The sequence below is a fragment of the Rhamphochromis longiceps genome, linkage group LG1, assembly GCF_057381845.1.
Source record: "Rhamphochromis longiceps isolate RC_006_pf linkage group LG1, R_longiceps_female_GT1.1, whole genome shotgun sequence".
Taxonomy (NCBI): domain Eukaryota; kingdom Metazoa; phylum Chordata; class Actinopteri; order Cichliformes; family Cichlidae; genus Rhamphochromis; species Rhamphochromis longiceps.
The window spans coordinates 15,081,070-15,100,495 of record NC_140557.1 but is presented as its reverse complement, the minus strand read 5'-3'; the positions used below and the strand labels follow the sequence as shown (position 1 = coordinate 15,100,495).

The 19,426-nt window shown below is 39.1% G+C and overlaps 1 protein-coding gene across 1 annotated transcript in view; it reads right to left on the bottom strand.

The window, feature by feature from the left end:
- The window catches only part of LOC146678460 (frizzled-3-like), a 33,529-nt gene that overhangs the window by 8,944 nt on the left and 5,159 nt on the right, over nucleotides 1-19,426 (bottom strand). Inside the window, exons 3-7 of the mRNA XM_085396167.1 lie at nucleotides 2,574-2,770; nucleotides 1,951-2,253; nucleotides 1,696-1,858; nucleotides 1,021-1,320; nucleotides 520-771 (exon numbers count right to left, since the gene is read on the bottom strand). Of these exons, the coding sequence (XP_085252293.1) occupies nucleotides 520-771; nucleotides 1,021-1,320; nucleotides 1,696-1,858; nucleotides 1,951-2,253; nucleotides 2,574-2,770 (1,215 nt within the window). The remainder of the gene's footprint in view (nucleotides 1-519; nucleotides 772-1,020; nucleotides 1,321-1,695; nucleotides 1,859-1,950; nucleotides 2,254-2,573; nucleotides 2,771-19,426) is intronic.

Sequence of the window (19,426 nt, the reverse complement as noted above, 5' to 3'; positions counted from 1 at the left end):
GCTATATTGATGTTAACTCCTTCCACTGGAGAAGTATCTTGTTCACTCATTATTTATGATATGTTTAGTAGTCTTACACTTTTCTTTCCTGAGACACAGACAAGCTCCCTCCCCAATAAGGAAAGAAAAACACAGATTCCTCAAAACAGAGCACCTGCGGATTTTCACCATTCAACTTTTGCAGTATGACAGCACAGACAAACTGTGAGTGACAGAGCTCTGATATTTGTTTGCAGCTGAGAAAACAGGCAGCATGTGCTTTCAGACTGTAGACTACCAGATTTGATTAGCTACTCTGACACTTTTTTTTCTTAAGACAGGCTATCCAAGTATAAAGTTGCAGCACAACAGCTGGCAGCTGTAAAAATGATTTACACATGCACCGTCTTAACAAGCACAGATAGTGTCTTCTCTAAAGTTTCACTATATTATTACATCATCTAGTAAGAAATGAAACATAGTTTGTCTAGTGAGGTTAACACCATCACATCGTGCACTTTCTTATTTTCATCCTTTTACCTTGTATGGGCATGGGATGTGATAACGCCTGCAGTTGTTCTCCATCCATGTTTTCTCCCAGATCTTCCGGTATGTGTGCTCGTATATGTAGCAGCCAATCACAGTGAACAAGGGAGCCAGATACAGCACAGAGAACACTCCCATCCGGATCATGAACTTGACTAGTTTGGTCTGGTTCTCCTTCTCCAGAGGAATTTCCATGCGCACCCTGTTCAGAGCGACAATGCCCACTAAAAGCAGGGAGACGCCAACCTGACAGAAGACAGACAAGAAGTTAAGGCTCAGTGAACCTTTAAAAAACTCTTTTAAAAGGTTGGGTGACTGACAGACAGGTCTAAAAGACATTTAATGACCCACCCATCATTACTAACCAATCCATCTCTCCCAATGTCCACACTTGTATTATTTCATGCAGTCATTAATCGGTTCACACCACATCCATCCTACTCACCACTTCTTTCATCCACCCACTCACTCATTTATCTCCTGAACTGTACTCACCGCCACATTGACACAGAGCGGTGCCAGAACAAACCACCTCAGGGCGTCTATGTCATACAGCCCTATGAAACACACTCCACTGATCCCATCTCCCTCGATTTTATTCAGGGCCAACAGGGTGACGGTCAGGGCCCCTGGGAGGCCCCAGGCAATCGCATGGAAGAGGAGGGCTTTCTTCTCAATGGCCTCGCTGCCCCATTTAGGCACAGCAGCCAAGAACCAAGTGATTGTCAGTATGACCCACCACACACTGCCGGCCATAGTGAAAAAATACAAAACCATGAAGAACAGGGTGCATGCCTGAGAGAGAAACACAGGAGGAAAAACCTCTGATCAATTAATCATTTGGGAAAGGTCATCAAAACTGTAAATCTGCAACTATAGAGTAGTAAAAAGTAAATTCATGACACGTGTGCGCTCTAAGTCAGTAAATAGATAATTGCACTGTGTAATAAAGATAAAGTAATGAAGTTAATAAGACAGCATTTTTAAAGTGTAGCATAGTTATTTTTATTAATTGCTAAATAAACATCCGTCAACCTCATCATTCAACCACAAAATAAATAATTTAAAATCTAGTTTAGAAGTTTTTAGCCCAGTAAATCATCACTAATGTGCTGACAATTTTAAATCAGGCAGTTTTCTCCCCCAGATTCCATAAAAATGAGCAAAAACCTTGTTGTGTGAGCCCTGTGTTATGGTGGATGCTCTGAACTGGGAAGGGCTGACAGGGTTGCACGCGACCCTGCCTTCCAGCAGGAAACCCAGGAAAAACACCAGCGACACCATGACGTAACACACAGCATAGAAGATGATTGGTCGCTCAGGGTACCGAAACCTATCGAGGAAGATAAAAGAAAATGACTTTGTGTCTTTCTCCACTGCAACGATACTAATACTTTCAAAGAAGTTACATTCAGCTTTTCAAACCTTGTAACATCAATCAGGAATGTCAGGAAGGTGAAGAGTGTTGCAGACAGACAAACAATGGAAACAACTCCAATGAAGTATCGGATGAAGGTGAGCTCCTGCTGGTTGAAGAACATTGAGGGGCATGGGGCAGAACAGTCCTTCCTGCCCATAAAAGTGTAACCCAGGTCTGGGTCGACCTTGAGCTCTCTGGGGCACCAGAAACCATAATCTCTTTGGACGGTCATTGATGATTGGTCAGTGGGTTCAGAGCCTGTTAGCAGGTCCTCTAGACGAGGATAGGGCTCGTCACAATCTGGGAACCTGCCCCCCAAAAAGTAAAAGAAATTATATAAAGACAACAGCCTCCACAATGACCTTACGGCTACATCAACACAGCAGTTTCAGGAAAAATATTATAATCTACATCAAGGTAAGAAATCACTACATAGAGTTATCTAGGTTATGACATTGCTCTAAACCTGTACCCTGTAGCCTATATGCTGTAGACTTAATGCAGGACTATAGATCAAGCATAAGTTTCAGTCAGATGTACCTCATCTCAGCAAGTCTAAAATGACAATAAAGCTAAATTAATTTTTTTTTTTTTTTTTTTTTTTTTTTTTAATATAGCAGATTCATACCTGCTGCACTCCATATCATCTGGCCAGGCTACGCCAAAAATTTCCATGAGTTTGTGGCACTCATCCTTGGCCCGCTGGCAAAGGGATCGGCATGGCATGGAAACGTGGCCGTACACAGTGCAGACTGGAGCGTATAGTGCACACAGGAACATCCTCAGATCAGCACTGCACACCAGGTTTACCATTGGATGAAAAGGCTTTGGAGGAGAAAAAGAACAAAAAATGCATAAATAAAATGTTGACACCAATATTTTTATCTATGCAAAGCTCTATGACATAAAAACACTGACTGTGCAAAGTAAATGATAAGTGATATCCTACTCTCAGAGCAATACCTCTAAACACTGACATTTCGTGCTGCTGGTATTCAACACTAAAGTCAGTGTTAATCAGCATGAAAAGCTTGTTATTAAACATGACGTGTATGTGGATGATCCTAACACACATGCAGTGTCTTATAAATATACATTTACACACAGGCTCAGGACGTTAAATGCTATCGGCAGCACACACGAGAAGGCTCATATTTAGCCAGAAATAGATATCAAAGGGCATGGAGGGAAAGCGAGAAGGATAGCAAATAATCTTTCAGATGCAACTTACACTACTACTCAGTATTTCATCAGCAGTTAGAGGCTTATGAAATATGTACAGCTGCAATCATATTACCACAGATCTCTTTGAAGTTGGGGACAGCAAAGGCAGACTACTGAAGGCTGGAGCTACAGCCATTTGTCAGTAAAATGAGCAAACAAACAGCAGGGCTTTTCACACATGGGAGATTATATACCCTGTTCCCTGTAGGGACAGACTTAACGGTTTAAGGATGACTTTTGACCTTCATGGTGCTGTTAGAAGATCTCAAAACAAATTACAAGGAAAATTTAACTCATACTTACTTACTTATTACTTGCATATTAAAACAATCACATTATAACTTGTGCACTTAATACTATTTCACAGATGCACTCAAGTTTTAATAACATTGTGCTTGACACTTGCTTGACAGCACATAACACTGCATTGTGCATATGCGTAAAGGAAAAAATGTGTTTGTGTGACACAAAACAGTAAATTTACATTGATTGCTTATCATAACAACTACAGTGCATCCTCATATAGGGAGCATTTGTGAAAATATCCATGCACCAGTAAATGCGAGTGTGTGCTTTATGCTCATTTCTGTGTGAGGTCAGGCCTTACGAGTATGTTTTGATCGTTCTCAATTGCCGTGTTCTAGATCTGCACACTGGAGATGTTCCACCAGTAAATGGATGCAGTGGTGCATGAGACGTGTGACACAGTTTTGCGTATTGCACAAAGACAAATGTGAGTGTGTGCACACGCCACCACTCAACTTCATGAATTTTGCAACCAATGCTTCTTTTTCCTTTTCTTTTTAAAAAAAATCTATTTAATGAGCAGCATGCATTGTGCCCAATGGTATGAAAACTGATCTAGAAAAATGATCCTTTTATTTGGCTGTAATAATATTTAAGAAATTCTCACATAATCTTGCCTCTTCAGTGTTTTCTAAGATGATTCAGGAGCCATACAGGAGCACACACTTCTGTTTGAATAGTGTGCAAACCTCAAGACATGATGGGGAAGTCCAGAGTGAAGGCTCGGCTAAATATCTAACCAATCAAATATGTCCAGCCAGTGGAAATATAGGAACTGGATTTTAGTTGTGCTGTTTATTTCCTCTGCTAAGGACATTGTATGATGTTACCAGGATTAATCAATAAATTATAGACAGATTTGTATACAAATTGCATCTACCAAACTACACATCAGACTGAAGGCAGAACTATTAGGAGATGTTCTTATTCTAAAATGAAAAAAAAGTATTTATCACACTTTTAAGTTCGCCACACTGGAATAAAAGGGTTAGGTGCAAATAATTAGAACCTGGCAGACAATTTAAGATACAGTAATTCTTTGTGTAAAAAGAAAAATCTCCAAGAAAGCCAAAAACATGATCACAGGATCAGCAGGCATCTCTTGAAACTGTTGGAGTCAAAGTGCATGAACATTCAGCCAGAGGGAGATTGCACCAATTTCACCTGCCTGGGAGGGGTACCATGCCTCAGCTGTGTGATATTAGACAGCGCATGAGTATCACTTCAGCAGTTTTGTGTTTACAGCAATCAAACGGATTAATATACAATTTACAAAAATAATTATGACACACACTTGCATCGTCTACATTGAGATGTCGTAAAAAGACACACACACACACACACACACACACACACACACACACACACACACACACACACACACACACACACACACACACACACGTATTTGCAACTTGCAAGTGGTAACTTTGCCTGCAAAAATTTCTAGGCCTTAAAAGGAGGATATGAAGTTTAATGACTGTGTGAGAGCGTTCAATTTCTTTTTTGTACTGCGTTTAAAAACAAACAACCCCCCCCCCAAAAAAAACCCCCACAGTACATATGTTCAGGTGGTGCCAGCTGAAACTGGAGAGTTTCAAGTGTCTGACATGAGTCATGTTCACTGCAAGGATTTTACTCAGAAATAAGATGTTATTTGAGATAGTGATATAATGGACTGACACTCTTCTAAAATTCTTTAACGCCATCTAATGCTATCTCCGATGTTAACTGATAATAATGACAGTGTTAACAGGTATCCTTATTAATGTAGCAAAACATCTATTCATGCTTAATATAGAAGACAGACAAACAAGACAAGCTGTAACTGTCAGCAGCTTAAAACCTCTCCCTCACTTCTGCAGTTGGAGATGTAGCGACTGCAAAAAACAGTTCAGGATTTGATTCGGCTCATATGGTACTGTGGCTCACTGCCACAAATATCACTGCTAATTTGAATGTTTATGATAAGTGTTCTGTGATGTGACTCCAAGTACGTTGTAAATTCCTCAAATGAATTTTTAAATTTACTTGAATGTATCACTTCACCATTTGCGTTCTCCGTTTCTGTACTGGTGCACTCTTTCAGTAAAGTGCAGTATAATTCTTTCCAAGCCATTAAAAAAAAAAAACCCAAATAAAATCTGAAAGTGTTCTGGTCCTCAGTTTCAACTCCCACCTCACTCAGCGAGCCTAAGGCCACACTTAGACAACGAGTATCTGCTTTCTGCATGAGTGTGTGTCTGACTGCATGGGCGACTGGAGGCTTTCTTCTCCTCATACTAACTCTACAGCAAATGTGTGTGCAACTCCTTTTCTACATGTCCCCATTCTGCCCATTTTGCCAGTGCGTGTAGGTTTACATGTGCACTTGTGTGTATGTGTCAGTGTTCTTGTATTTAGCCTATGTCCCACTTATTGCGTTTCCAGTGTGTGTGCTTATGTTAGGCTTGCGTGCCTGAAAAAGTCAGCGTGTGTGTGTGCACAACTATTTTGGCAGTCAGGGCAATTGCCCCCACATCTCCTACCACAAAGAGAATATTGATATTAAGTGGTCTAACTGTGCCACCCAGCAAGAGAGAAGGGGGATGGCAATCAGCCTTCCATGGTGGGCAACTTGAGTGAATTGCTTGGCATTTTGTGTGTCAGTTGTGATGGAGGAACAGGGAAAGGAAAGTAGAATAGCCCACAAATCTGCCTTGGGGGAGAGGACAGCCTATTAAGACATGGAAAGATGTGGAAGAATGAGTAGGGTGGGGAAAAGAGGATACAACCATTGCAGTGAATCTGCTTCCTGCATTGTTTTATTTATTTTAGTCTATAGTGGAAGGATGATGAAGCAAGAATAAAGTCACACTATTAAGAAAACAGGTACCTACCTTTAAAAAAAAAAAAAAAAAAACACGAAAAACAAAGTAAATGTACAATGCACCTCCATTGAAATCTGCAGTATACCAGCATATAGTCTTATCCATTACATATCCCAGTTAGCTAAGTTATTGAGATATCACAAATAAACTAACAGTTGCAGTCCAATACTTTAGAAAAGCAGATTATTTAAACTACTGCCATGTTTCTGCCCAAGTAAATTTGCTGGGAAATATGCAATTTAATGCATACAAACATATCATCCACGAGTGAGCAAGCACTCTGTGCAACAGACTGCTGTCTGCAGCTGCTGGAAAAATGCTGACGTCATTTAAAAATCTAAAGAGTTTGTGGTGTCCTTTTTTAATCTATTTTTTCTATATATATATTTTATATGTTTCCTTTCATTTTGTTTTTATATCCTTAAATGGCAGCTATATGTCAATCCTTAGTAGCACACCTACTGGAAAACAAATTTGTGAAAACTCTGGCATTACCACCATTTCCGAATGGATTCTAAAATGCAGTCCGACCTTAGATAACTGAGCCACAATTACAGAAAACATAATGTGACAAACTCATTTAACAGCCACTCACACAGGGACAAAGACACACACAGTACAAGATACAAAAACAAAATGTTCCCTGTAGCTGCTTCACAGACAACAAGCAAGAGGAATTTTGAATCATTCCTCCCCCACAAAACTGTTTTAGTTCATCATGTCTCAATTAAGCTGCACTATTTAGGTCATCCAGCAGCATCGTAATTGGTTTTAGGTCATTGCTTTAGCCTGGGTAGAAAAGATAATATTAATTATCTTTGTCAATCATTGTGTCGATTTAGTTGTGTACTTTGAATAATTGTTTTTTTTGCATCACACAATCTCTCCTAAGCTTCATACACTGTCATACACATCATACACTGGTGCCCTGACTCTCCCCTGTAAAACGTCTGGATACAATTTTAAATTGCTGTTCCTTTAGACTCTGACCTTGACACTCCTTTCATAATGCTTCACTGTCAGCAGGAGGTGTTGTTCATAATGTGCATTGGATTTTTTCCTCCAAGCACAGCACTGCGCATTTCAGTTCTACTTCTTTGGTTTGCTTTGTGGGATAGCAGTCATTTCCTTTATGCTGTCTTTCCATTAAAATCAATCCCATTATTCAGTGTCTTTTCTTATAGACAACAGGAACAAAGGTTTCTGTAGATGTCAATGCAGGTGTTTTTCTGTCACCTTAGGGTAACCTCATTTGGAAGCAACGCTCCTGCAGTTTGCTATTTGCAGTTTGTCCTTTGCTAGGGTTTATTAACATCCAGGTATTTAAAAATATTTCCTGATATTTTCTTCTTTTTTTTTAATTGTTATGTAACCTCACAATGCTGCTTCTTTAAACGTTGTGATCAAGACACCCTTTTTATGAAAAGAGCAGATACATTTAAGTATTGACTTTCTTTCCAGCCCTCAATGTGAGGGAAAAAACAAACAAACAAACAAAAAAAACCAAACCAAAAACAGGAAATTAATGTTTATGTACTTGATTTTCAATTAACTTTGATTAACTAAAGTAATAAAACAATTTCAGACTGTGTCTTCTATATTTGTGAATTACATGAAGATCAGATCACACTTGAACACTTGTGAATTATAACTGGAGATGTGCAAAAACATTTTATGCTCAGTCCCTAAAGGTTTTTAAAAAAAACCTGACACAGCAGTCACTAGATGAATTTAAAATATTGTAATGAATAATCAAGGCTAATGTAGGTTATAAAAAATTACTGTGTCCAGTAAAGAACATAGTTGAACAAAGCGTATAGCTTAAAAAAAGTCTACAGTTATCAAATGGTCACCAAACATAATTCCAGAACCCCATCCATCATGCAATACTTCAATTTGACATCTCCCCCACACAGCTTTAAAATGGTATGAATGCTGGTTTGACCTCAGTCACAGAGTATCTGTATTTGTGAGAAACATTTTAACATTCACAAATTTGGCTTTCATCATAGCCCTTAGTGCAGCATGAGTGCCGCTGAACCAATGGCTGTGCATGGGAAACTTATGCTTTCTGAATTTGTGGCACCCCCACTGGTATAGTTTAAAGTCCCTAAAATCAAATATAACAATATTTTTAATTTAAACTGTACATTACAGTCTTAACAGTAAGAACAACATGCAGAATTTAGCCATCCATCAAAAACAGACAATGGTGGGGAAAATCAATTGAGAAAAAAAAAAAAAAAATCACATGTGTGTGAGCAAGTGCTCAGGACAGGCAACTTTGAGTATTCACAAAGAAAAGAATGAGAACCAGAGTGGGTTTTTGAGCAAAGTAAGAAAAGAAAAAAGGCCCCTGACTGGTCCACCTCTTTTTCAATAGAGGGATTAAGTTTCTTTCTCTTTACTCCCTCTCTCAAAAGAAAGCCGGGGGAGGGAGAGGGAAAGAAATGAAAGGAGACTAAAAAAAGCTTCGGAAAGAAAAAAGAAAGAAAGAAAAAGGAAAAACTGAGAGAAAGAAAGAGGCATGTGATAAACCTTCACCTAATGCAGGCAATACTTTTGGTAAACAGCAGATCGACAGCAAAAACTAATTTAAAGATGTAAGTGAAAGAAAAAAAAAGACAAAAGTGCAAAATCAAAAAGTAGGAAAAAATATAGGATTGAAGGGAAACTGGAATCTTTATAGCTGATCAAAGCACTTCCTTCCTCACGCTCACCAACCAATCATGTCCCTTGGGAAGGAAAAGGGGCTTACCTGGTGAATGCACGGCAAGAAAGCTCAATAAAATGGTGACAATGTGTTATATATACATTATATAAACTTCTGCCTTAGGCTACTGAAATATGAAGCTCATGGTCCATGGTCAAAAATTTAGAGCCATTACATATTTCCGTTTTTCTCATTTATTTTCCTTATGACACACTAACATGTCTTTTGTGAATGATACACAATCAGATGGTGAGCTGCTTTGTGCCCTTACATTTTTCAAATATCTTAACATTGTTCTACCACAATGTCAATAAAGCTGGCCTTACCACAACTCATTACAAACGAGTTAACACCCTTGCCGTCCAATATTCCCAACTGGCCATTCAACTAATTAAATTTGTTTTTGTTGCCCAACTCCCTTTTTTTCCTTACTTTTCCTCTCCCCCTCCAAAGCAGCCAAGAACAGTTAACAGGAAACAGGATTCATATCCAAATATGAACATTTGGTTTTTGAATCTCTAATATCTTTGAGTAGTCAGTTTAGCCAGTCTATGTGTGTGTGCGTATGTGGATTTTGTAGAAAATCCAGTTAGCCAACTTTGCAGAAACTCAGACACTTCGTCAACTGTTGAGGGAGGGGTAGAGGGAAAAGAAAAAAAAAGTGGAATGGGAAAAAGAGCGGCGGTTTCTCGGTGGATTAGGGAGTCAAATGGATTGGAAAGAGTGTTTAGAGTGTGAGAAGCCCAGACGAACACACGCACACTTCCTGAAACTGTCACCAGCTTTGTGTTGTGGTCAAATCAAGGTGACAGGCTGGTGAGCAAAAGCCTCCAATGAAATGGCTTCTGAACTGGCAAGTAATGCTTTTTTCTAACCCCTCCCCCCAAATACCCTATACTTTTATATAGGGTCTAATTTAACCTTCTGACATGCGTGACTAACAAATGCACAATAATTAATTTAGTTCTTAGCTTACACAAAGAGTTTTGTTTTTCCCCCCGCCCTCACCACAGAATAGTTATATTGGGATACATAATGCTCAATAACAAGCTTTTAGATATTAATCGTGATGGCAAAAAATTGGTTACACGGCTGTTAAACCCAGAAATATCTAATATTAATGCATTTTTACATTTAGTAATAAATTCTCTAAGAAACTTGTAGATTATATGTTTTACTAATGTGTCATTTTTATACGCACTTTCTCTATAAAGCCACCTCAATCTGCCTGTAAATTAACAGTACTAAAATGCTGATCTTTTGATGCACTGCTAGAAGATATGACTTCTTTCACCTCTGATGCACGAGAGGGAATTTAGAGAAGACAAATCAAGCTTTTGCCTACTAAACCTTAGCAAAGCCCATCTGGACACATCACCATCACACGCTCTGGATTTCTTTTCCTTCCTCTCTTCCAATCTCTGTCTCACACACAACTCACTCTCAAATGAGCCAGGCAGGCCCTGCAGCACAAATTGCTGTCAGACCACATCGGCTCTACTTCCATTAGCCATCTTAAACATAACATCCCTGCAACATCCCCACTCCACTAAGCTATGAGAACTAAATCGTGTATTTCTCTCCTGCTTACTGCGGGAACTAAAAAGCTCCTGTTTGCGTCAGCCTCTCTTCCTGCCACTTGATCCCTCCACATACTCAAGACTGTTAACAGCATTCTCCTTTAATGCTCCCATACATTAAAGCCAATCACACTGTCTCTCTTGCTCTATTGTGCAAGAGAAGTGCATTATTGCAGTTCACAGTCACGTAGACTACATACTCCCTCTCCTTGTATCAGCTCACCTCCTGTTTTCTTACTGACGCCTAGTTTTTCTCCACTTTTACCAGACAGAATTAATCCCATAGCTATCTGATAAAAATGTACGCGTGATTAATGCGTTCATAAAGAAATCCACACACACAGTCTCTCTGCGGCTAAGTTCCTGCTCCCTCTCTTCTTTCACATGCTTGTGAGAGACGCAGGCGTTGGCCATGAATAGATGAACTGCACACACTGTGATGCTCTCCTCCCTAATCTCTGAAAAGACAGTTAAAGAAGGGGCAGCGTTCTCTCACACCCTCTCCTCTTTTCATTCAGTTGTTCGTTTATCCATGTCTATCCGTCGTTCGCTCGGGAGGACCAGACAAAGCCGCAAATGGCATTCCCCTTCACGTTCACTTCCCCTCCTCCTCTCCTCCCATCTTCTTTCTCCTGTATTCATCTCTTATTTTTCTTGCCTCCCATTTACTCCCTGCAATTATGCTGACACGCACTTGTCCACCTCTACCTCTCCTTTTCCTTTTTTACTCTTCCAACATCAGCATTCATCGACTCCCCCACCCCCCTTCATTTTATGTTCAACAAAAACTATTTAACCAAACTATAAACATCCAATATCTCCTCTGTGTGAATAATCCAGTGGTGCACATTCCTTGATTTCTTTTCAATCAACCTGCTAACATTTTATTGTAATGTGCAGGAAAAGGTGCTAAATTATTTATGCCTTGCACAAGATATGTCGGCGCAATCAATGAACATGGATTTAAGCATTTTCTATCCACTTAAAACCTCAACAATCTTTAAATGTTATATTCATATTTATATTATAGCCATATATATATATAAAATATATATATGGCTGTTTCTGTATATTTATATTAACAGAAACAGTCATGTTTTGCTCAATTTCTTTATCCACAGCTTTTCCTACTGTAAACTTATAGCAAATTCCCATCTCACTTACAACAAATTAGATGAGACAAAACACAACACTGTCTCTTTCTGAACATGGTGAACAAATTTCTTGCAAGACAAACTGAGAAGAAGAAAAAGGAGTAGACACATCTTTCATATAATCAGCTGTTGGAAAGGGTTACTGGTATTACCTATGCTAAGAAGAGATCCATTAAATTATCTATGACAGTCTAAAATTACTTGAAATTACATCTTTCTTCAGTGATGTCTAGCAAAGGCAGACATGGCTGACTGGAGAAAGAGAAAATTATGGGTTGTCTTTGCCTTATGCATTATATTACCGGCAACTGCTGTTTCATTAGTGTGGGTGGAGAGACGCAGCTACACCATGTTTCTCAGTGATTACACTGCTCTGACTGTAAACATCACAGATTTTTAAGACTTCCGATGACTCGTCCAATCTTCAAAGACAAATAGCACTCCAGGGCAATTTGTATTGTTCAACCAAATGACTTAGCTACAAGTATGAATCTCCAATTTCCTCCCTTTTCCCTGTTATTTGCAGTCCTTCCCCTCAGTTTATTTTAGAGCATGCACTCATCTAATTTCCCTCTGCTCCCTTCCTCTGCCTGCCTGGCTCCCTCCATTCCTCCCTTTCCTTCTCTGCCTATTTAACTACCATGGCAACAGGTGATGTAGAGACTCTCACAAGACCATGTCTCATTGCAGATAATGCAAACACACGTTCACCCACACTCACATTGTGGCAGGACTCTTTCGATCGGCGAACCATCCAGAAAGTATAGCAACGCTCGCACGAGGAGCGACACAGAGAAAGTGTGAAAGTGAGAACAAAAGAAACTGAGAAGCGTAGGAGAGAGGGTCAAATGAAATGATAGAGATGTAGGTGGGGAGCCAAGAGTGTGACAATGGAGCTGAAGAAGATCACCCACACATGTCCTAACACCATCTAAGCCGCCTGTGCATCCATCTGCTACAACTTGCATCTATGTTTTGAGTATGAGAAAAAAATAAATTTCTAGCATCTGGATAATCTTTGATATTTTGCAGAACATATACATTTGAATAATATATTTATATAAGTGTATATATTTAAAACAATACATTTTGAAGGCAGCACGGTGGCACGGTGGTTAGCACTGTTGCCGCACAGCAAGAAGGTCCTGAGTTCAATTCCACCATCAGGCCGGGATCTTTCTGTGTGGAGTTTGCATGTTCTCCCCGTGTTTCCGTGGGTTCTCTCCGGGTACTCCGGCTTCCTCCCACAGTCCAAAGACATGCAACTTGTGGGGATAGGTTAATTGGATAATCCAAATTGCCACTAGGTGTGAGTGTGAATGTGGGTGTGAATGGTTGTCTGTCCCTGTGTGTTAGCCCTGCGACAGACTGGCGACCTGTCCAGGGTGTACCCTGCCTCTCGCCCTATGACAGCTGGGATAGGCTCCAGCACTGCCCGCGACCCTGAAAAGGATAAGCGGAAGCGAATGGATGGATGGATGGATGGACATTTTGAAGTTCATGTTTAGTGTAATAAATTATTTTCATTATGAGGCATCTGTATGAGCATTCCTCAGAGTGCAATTAAATCACATAACTACATAAAAACCTCTGTTAATATCCTGTTTCATGAACGCCCTGTGTTTATTTTAAACTACCACGCCAGAGGAAAAACCATTGTTTCTTTGTTCACTGCCTTCATTTGTTCTGTTTACTATTGTTTTCAGTGCATTTTTTAAATTAATTTAAAAAAAAAATGTACATGAGAACACCACATAGAAGCAGAAAAAACAATAATGATCACAGCACAGGTATATTGATTACAAGTGATACAGCAATGTAAAAGACGCTGACCTCTAAAAGATCCTGGAAAAATGAGAAGAAGGAGCGGAAGAGGGATTAACTTGGTATCAGATTGAGTGGAATTTTGAGGTTGAAAATACAGCAAACAGAAGCGAAGTGCAAGTTATTGCTTGTTAGCATTAGTATGTGATCTTAGAACATGCTTTTTTAAAAATTATTTTATACCATTCAGTTTTTAAAAAGTGCGCATAAAAAAAAAGGCTACAATTTTTTGTAGGTTGGTAGTTCTATAGGCAGCAATACACACAAGCATACTTTTTATGACAAAACATGGTAGAATGTCTGAAAAGCAGTTCAGTTGTTCTTTATAGTTACAAAACTATTCAATAATCCTGTATATATTTTATGTATAAGAGAGCTATTTTTGGAGGATTGAGAGCTGAATGTGGCTCACATAAGTGCACAATTAGTAGCGCTAGAGCTTTTAATGCTGACCTGCAGTGAGCTGAAAACACTAGAGCTGCCTCGTGTTGAGTGGCTTTTCGTGAGAAAGGGATCAATGCTGGTGTGTTTGTGTATGTGTGTATGTTAGTGTGAAGCTGGGTTAAATATCTCTCGCTAGTTGCACACACACATTTCCACACACAGTTCTGTAGCTGGGTCATGCATTCAGATTAAGTCCATAAGACATGGATAACCTATATTAATGTGTTTCCAAGGGAAACATGTCAACTGAACTGATAGACCTCAGTACAGAACCCACACACAGAAATAGGATGATGTGCACTGAGGCATACATGCAGTGGAGGTGATGGATTAACAAACCATGCAAGTACCCCAAAGCTGATATTACATAATCATCTGGAAGGTCTGGAAGAAACAACAGATGGTTGTCATAAACATGGAAAGAAAGGGGGAGAAAGATGGATTTAAGGGGAAAAATGATTTTATATGTTTTAGCTTATTACAGATTACACTATTGCCTTTTTTATTTTTATTAAAAGGACAAAATCATTATAAAAATGTAAAACCTTAAAGGTGATAGAAGTCCTTTAAAAAGAGAATGATAATTGTTAGGCAATACGGTTTTCTTTTTTTCTTTTTTTCTTGCCTGATACTTTAAAACTTTTTCAGCTTCATTTTAAAACAGCATTATTGGTGTAACACACAGACAATGTTATTAGGTTAGGGAATTCAAACAATTATGGTTCTTATTTTCATTGCAAAAATCTGTTTTACTATATTTACAGCAGGGTACAGAGCAGCGTTTGAGAAACGGGAAAATCTCTCCAATCTCTCCTTAAATCTTTCTTTACAAAGCATTGTGAGGCATTGTGAGGGTGAATAAGCATAGTGGAAGCTATGTAGATGGGAACATTGTGCCAAAAAACAGGGCCAGGCAGTGCCTTTGTTCTGCACATAAATAAATGATTGCTTCATTTAGGCTGGTGGCTTCAATAGACTGTCAGAACAAGCAACATAATCAAGTGTTCAATTGAAACAAACAGGAACTTTTAAACTGAATGAGGACCTGTCTCTCTCTTGGGGAGTGAATAGGGTAATAAGCCTCTTCAAATGCTCTGAACATGCACACACTAACATGCATAGCACAAACTCAACCAACCCATCACATGCTCACAAACGCACTTCTATAACAACTAATTCCCTCTTTCGTATTCACATATGCACAAAGTTTAAAAAACAAAACAAAAAAACAGCTCACACTTAAGCACAACAAGCCTCCAACTCACTAGATTTGGCATGCACACACACACTTTCTGTTGCAGGGACCTGGTAGCCCCAGTGTGGTCGTTCTTAAACAGAGCAGTCTTATTTTGAACGACAGGACCCCATGGTGAGAGAAACACAAACAGCGGAGACAGTAGAGTCTAAAGTCTTTACACAACCCGTCACTCTGTCAGAATTTCCCTCCATTTAGTTTCTGACATTCTCTTTCTGCTCTACTGCCCCACATATTTTCTTCTTTAACCCTTTATCCCTTTCTTCTACCTCCAGTTCTTTTGGTGACCTCAACGGATTAAACTACCTCTGCAGCACACATGCGCCCAAATGTTTGCTCACCACATCTGAGTTTAGGGTATCATGATAAAGGTGTAAAATGGGAATTTAACCCCACATGGATGCATGTATATAAGCATTAGATCATTTCAAACTGGCTGCCCTCCTGAACTAGGTTATAAAACAAAGGTGTTGTTGTGGTATAGGAAAAGCTCTTAAGCATCTTTTCGTAATAATTAAGTATGCAAAGACCTGCTTGTCACTTCATCATATTCACACTATTGTTGCCTTTGAGCTTACAACTGACCTCATGCTTGAATATATGTTTTACAGATTACACAGAATATATTAACAACCCAAACTCCAGTCAAATAGTAGTTCTTAACATTGTTGGACATTTTTTAAATACCTGTCTAAATAAGCTGGATTCAGCAGTGGATTAAAAGGAATTCAGTGCTTAGCAACGAGTTTAGGAAAACTATTCAGCCTCTCTCTCTTCTCAGTCTGAATGCTGCATAACCCTGAGGAGTGAAAAAAGAAAAACCCAAAAACGCTCCACCAGCTTTTATCGGTAATACGTTTAAGATGTCAGCACTAGTTCATAAATGTCATTTGCTGTAGCAAAGAAAAGTGACTTCTGGTCAGTTGCATACTAAGAAGAGTAATAAAACTGAAGTAAATAAAAACAAGTTCTCTGCCTAAAAGTGATTTCTCCAAAATGCATGATTTTGTGGTGTAAGCCTACTAAACGACCAATATAATTTTGGTTTAGATGCACTATGCTATACTGTAGAGTAAAACAAGGCTTTCTTTAAATCTCTCTTAAAATTAAATATATCGAATGATATTGCATGAGCTTTACTAACTTAAAAGTGATTCTATACAACAGGAACAAAAAAGAAAATTAGATGATGTAAGTAGGAGGATAAGAAAACAACAAAACAATAAAACAAATACAATATCACAGAATAAAACAGGGCAGACAGGGGTCAGTTATAATAAATCAAATAGCAATCAATATCAATTTTATTGATATAGCAACAAATTACAATAGTAGTCGCCTCAAGGTGCTTTATTTTGAAAAGGTAAAGACCCTACAATAATAGGACAGAATTAAAAGTTAAATAGGTATAGTAGGTAAGAGGCGATAAAGATTTTCTATTGTTGTGGCACTGGAGCTGAAACTGATGTTAGATTAAGTGTTCAGTGTGCAGAAGGTCTACATTATCCATTAATTATCCATAGCCATTCACCACAGCCACGGCCATTTGATGACCTCTGTGTCAGACAGTGTGTTGATTCATGCAGCATCAGCAATGACAAGTTCCCCCAGTGAGTTAACATGGATGTTTTCCAACAGCTAGTAATTCAATATTCAGACCTCAGAAACGCTAATTCTTAGTAACATCTCTGTGTTTACACTGAATTTCAGTGGCAACTAGAGCAATTACTCCACATTTATTTTTACCACTCAGAATAATGTTCTATGTCACCCAAAAAATCCCGAAGCCAGGTACAGTCACACTCTGGTCTGGCAATTTGTGAGTGTGGCAACATGAAGCACAGTCAGCTGCACGCACTCTGCTCCTTCTTCTCACCGTGCAATTACTGACCATGTTATAAAATAACAAAAATGCCGGACTGAGTGTTTTGACATTTCTTGTTTTAACTTTACATTTAGTAAAAAAAAAAAGAATCATTTTGATATTGAAAACTGCTGATAGACGTGAATGACCTCTGACCTAAATTCCATCAAAATTAAATGCAAAACTAATAACTTGAAGGGTAACTCTCTGATCAAGCATCAGAGAGACATCTGAGCTCTGATGGCCTCAGGAACAGCAGTTGTATTATGAGGCATAGTTATTTATTTATATATATAACAAAAGATCTGTTTCATGGCCAGCTCAGTTTTCTTTAGCTGCAACCAAACATCCTCTCTGTCATGCCACCTTTCTTTACATCCACAGCAGATATACTATATACAAATCAACATAAAGTCTGTAGAAATAATATAGTTTTAACCCACTTTGCAGTGTCATAGTTTCCATGTCTGAAAGTAAGGAGGATGTGCTTGGGTAAACGAGAAGACATCCATGTGCCGCCCAATCTGTTATGACCACGCAGACTTGTCAATGCAGAAATGCACTAAAATTCCCCAACAATTTATGTCTCCTCCGAGTGTGCATAAAAACAGTTATGAAAACAACTATTCATCTGTGGTGTCCACAGCTGTCCCCCTGCAAATATAATCCCAGCCTTGACTGCTTCAGTAAGGGGATCTGGTGGGTCTGTTATGGGATGGTTCCACTTGTCCCCTCAATGTGAAGGTTCGCTGGAAAGCAAAATGTTTTTCTAACTGATCACTTTCATTTAATAATGAAACATTTCTATAATGGTGGAAGTAGTCTCTTGCAGGTTATCAATGCCCCCTACATAGAGACAGAGTGTCAAAAAAGCCTTAATATGTAAAGCCAGAATTTGAACTGCCCTTCATAGTCACTACTGCTCAACCCAGTTAAAAACCTAAGGATGGTCGGGTAGTGACTTCATCACTGGTGCAATGAAGCAGCTCGGGCAGCAAATGGTAACCCAACACCTTACTAAGATTGCAGATGTTGTTTTTTCCTGTAATTTATAACGTGTCTGTAATTTTAGGGAGACTTTTTCAGGAAATAAATCTCCACTTTTAAGGAAAACCCCAGATTAAGTTAGAGCCATGTTATCAGTTTCCATCTCTTAGTGATGATACTCAATCCCTGTGATGTCATATGTCTGAACTGTGTCTAACATGCACAGACCTCAAGTACCACGTCGTCTGGGAGCCCTATCATGCTGCGGCAGATGGACAGTATAGATTGGATTCCTAAGTGACAATGCAGACACAAAAGCATGGAAACATGTGAGCGCATGCAACAACACTCCCAATGAAATATTTTCATTTGTTACCCAAGCACCCTTTTCCCATTTTAAAATTCATCTCCTTACTCTTAAAAAAACCCTCCTTATATTCTGACTTTCCCATCAAGTTTGATCATGTTTAATTGACTATTGTGGCAGATGGGATGGCCGACGGTCTGTGGGACTCAATGTCATCATTGTGGAACTGAGCGAGAGATTAGCAGTTAGTTAGCACTAGTGAGAGATGACAGCTGGCGCGGTTAACCTCCCCTCTTTCTGCCTCTCTCTCTCCCCCTCTCTCACACACACTCAAACAGGAAATGCTGGAGTTGAATCAGCCCTTAGCCAGGCTCAGCAATTATACACATGAAACATACTGATCAGTACTTAGAGCTTGTCAATGAAGCGCTAAATAAATGTGTCCTGGATTTATCATGAACACATTCTGGGAAGATCCTTTTACGGCTCTGCTTTTAACCTAAAAAGGAAGGAAAAGGTTATATTTTCAGCGTCAATCAAGTCTCCAGACTCTCCGAATGTACAACAAATACAAAAATGTCTCTAAAATCCAGCTCTGTGACTCAGAGAAGCTTGACTGACAACAGACAGGATCATAACATGACAGCTCACTGCTTGTCTGCTTTGCAAGAAAGCCAAGACACGAAAGCTTTGCCACTGAGGCAGAGAAAACATTCATCATGTGATTTGACCCGAAAAAATGACTACAACAGCTGCTTAGAATGGCTCCAGTTTCATTAAGGCATCTGAAGTGCTTCACGCAGCTTTGGCAGCAGTTGTTTATTTTACATTTTGTTACAAGAAAAAAAAATCCCAAATGGACACACACCTGATGATGCTTCTTAATGAATCACTTCTACTTGTCCAGTTATTAAATAATTTCTGAACTCTTGCAAAAGCCTGAAACCAGAACT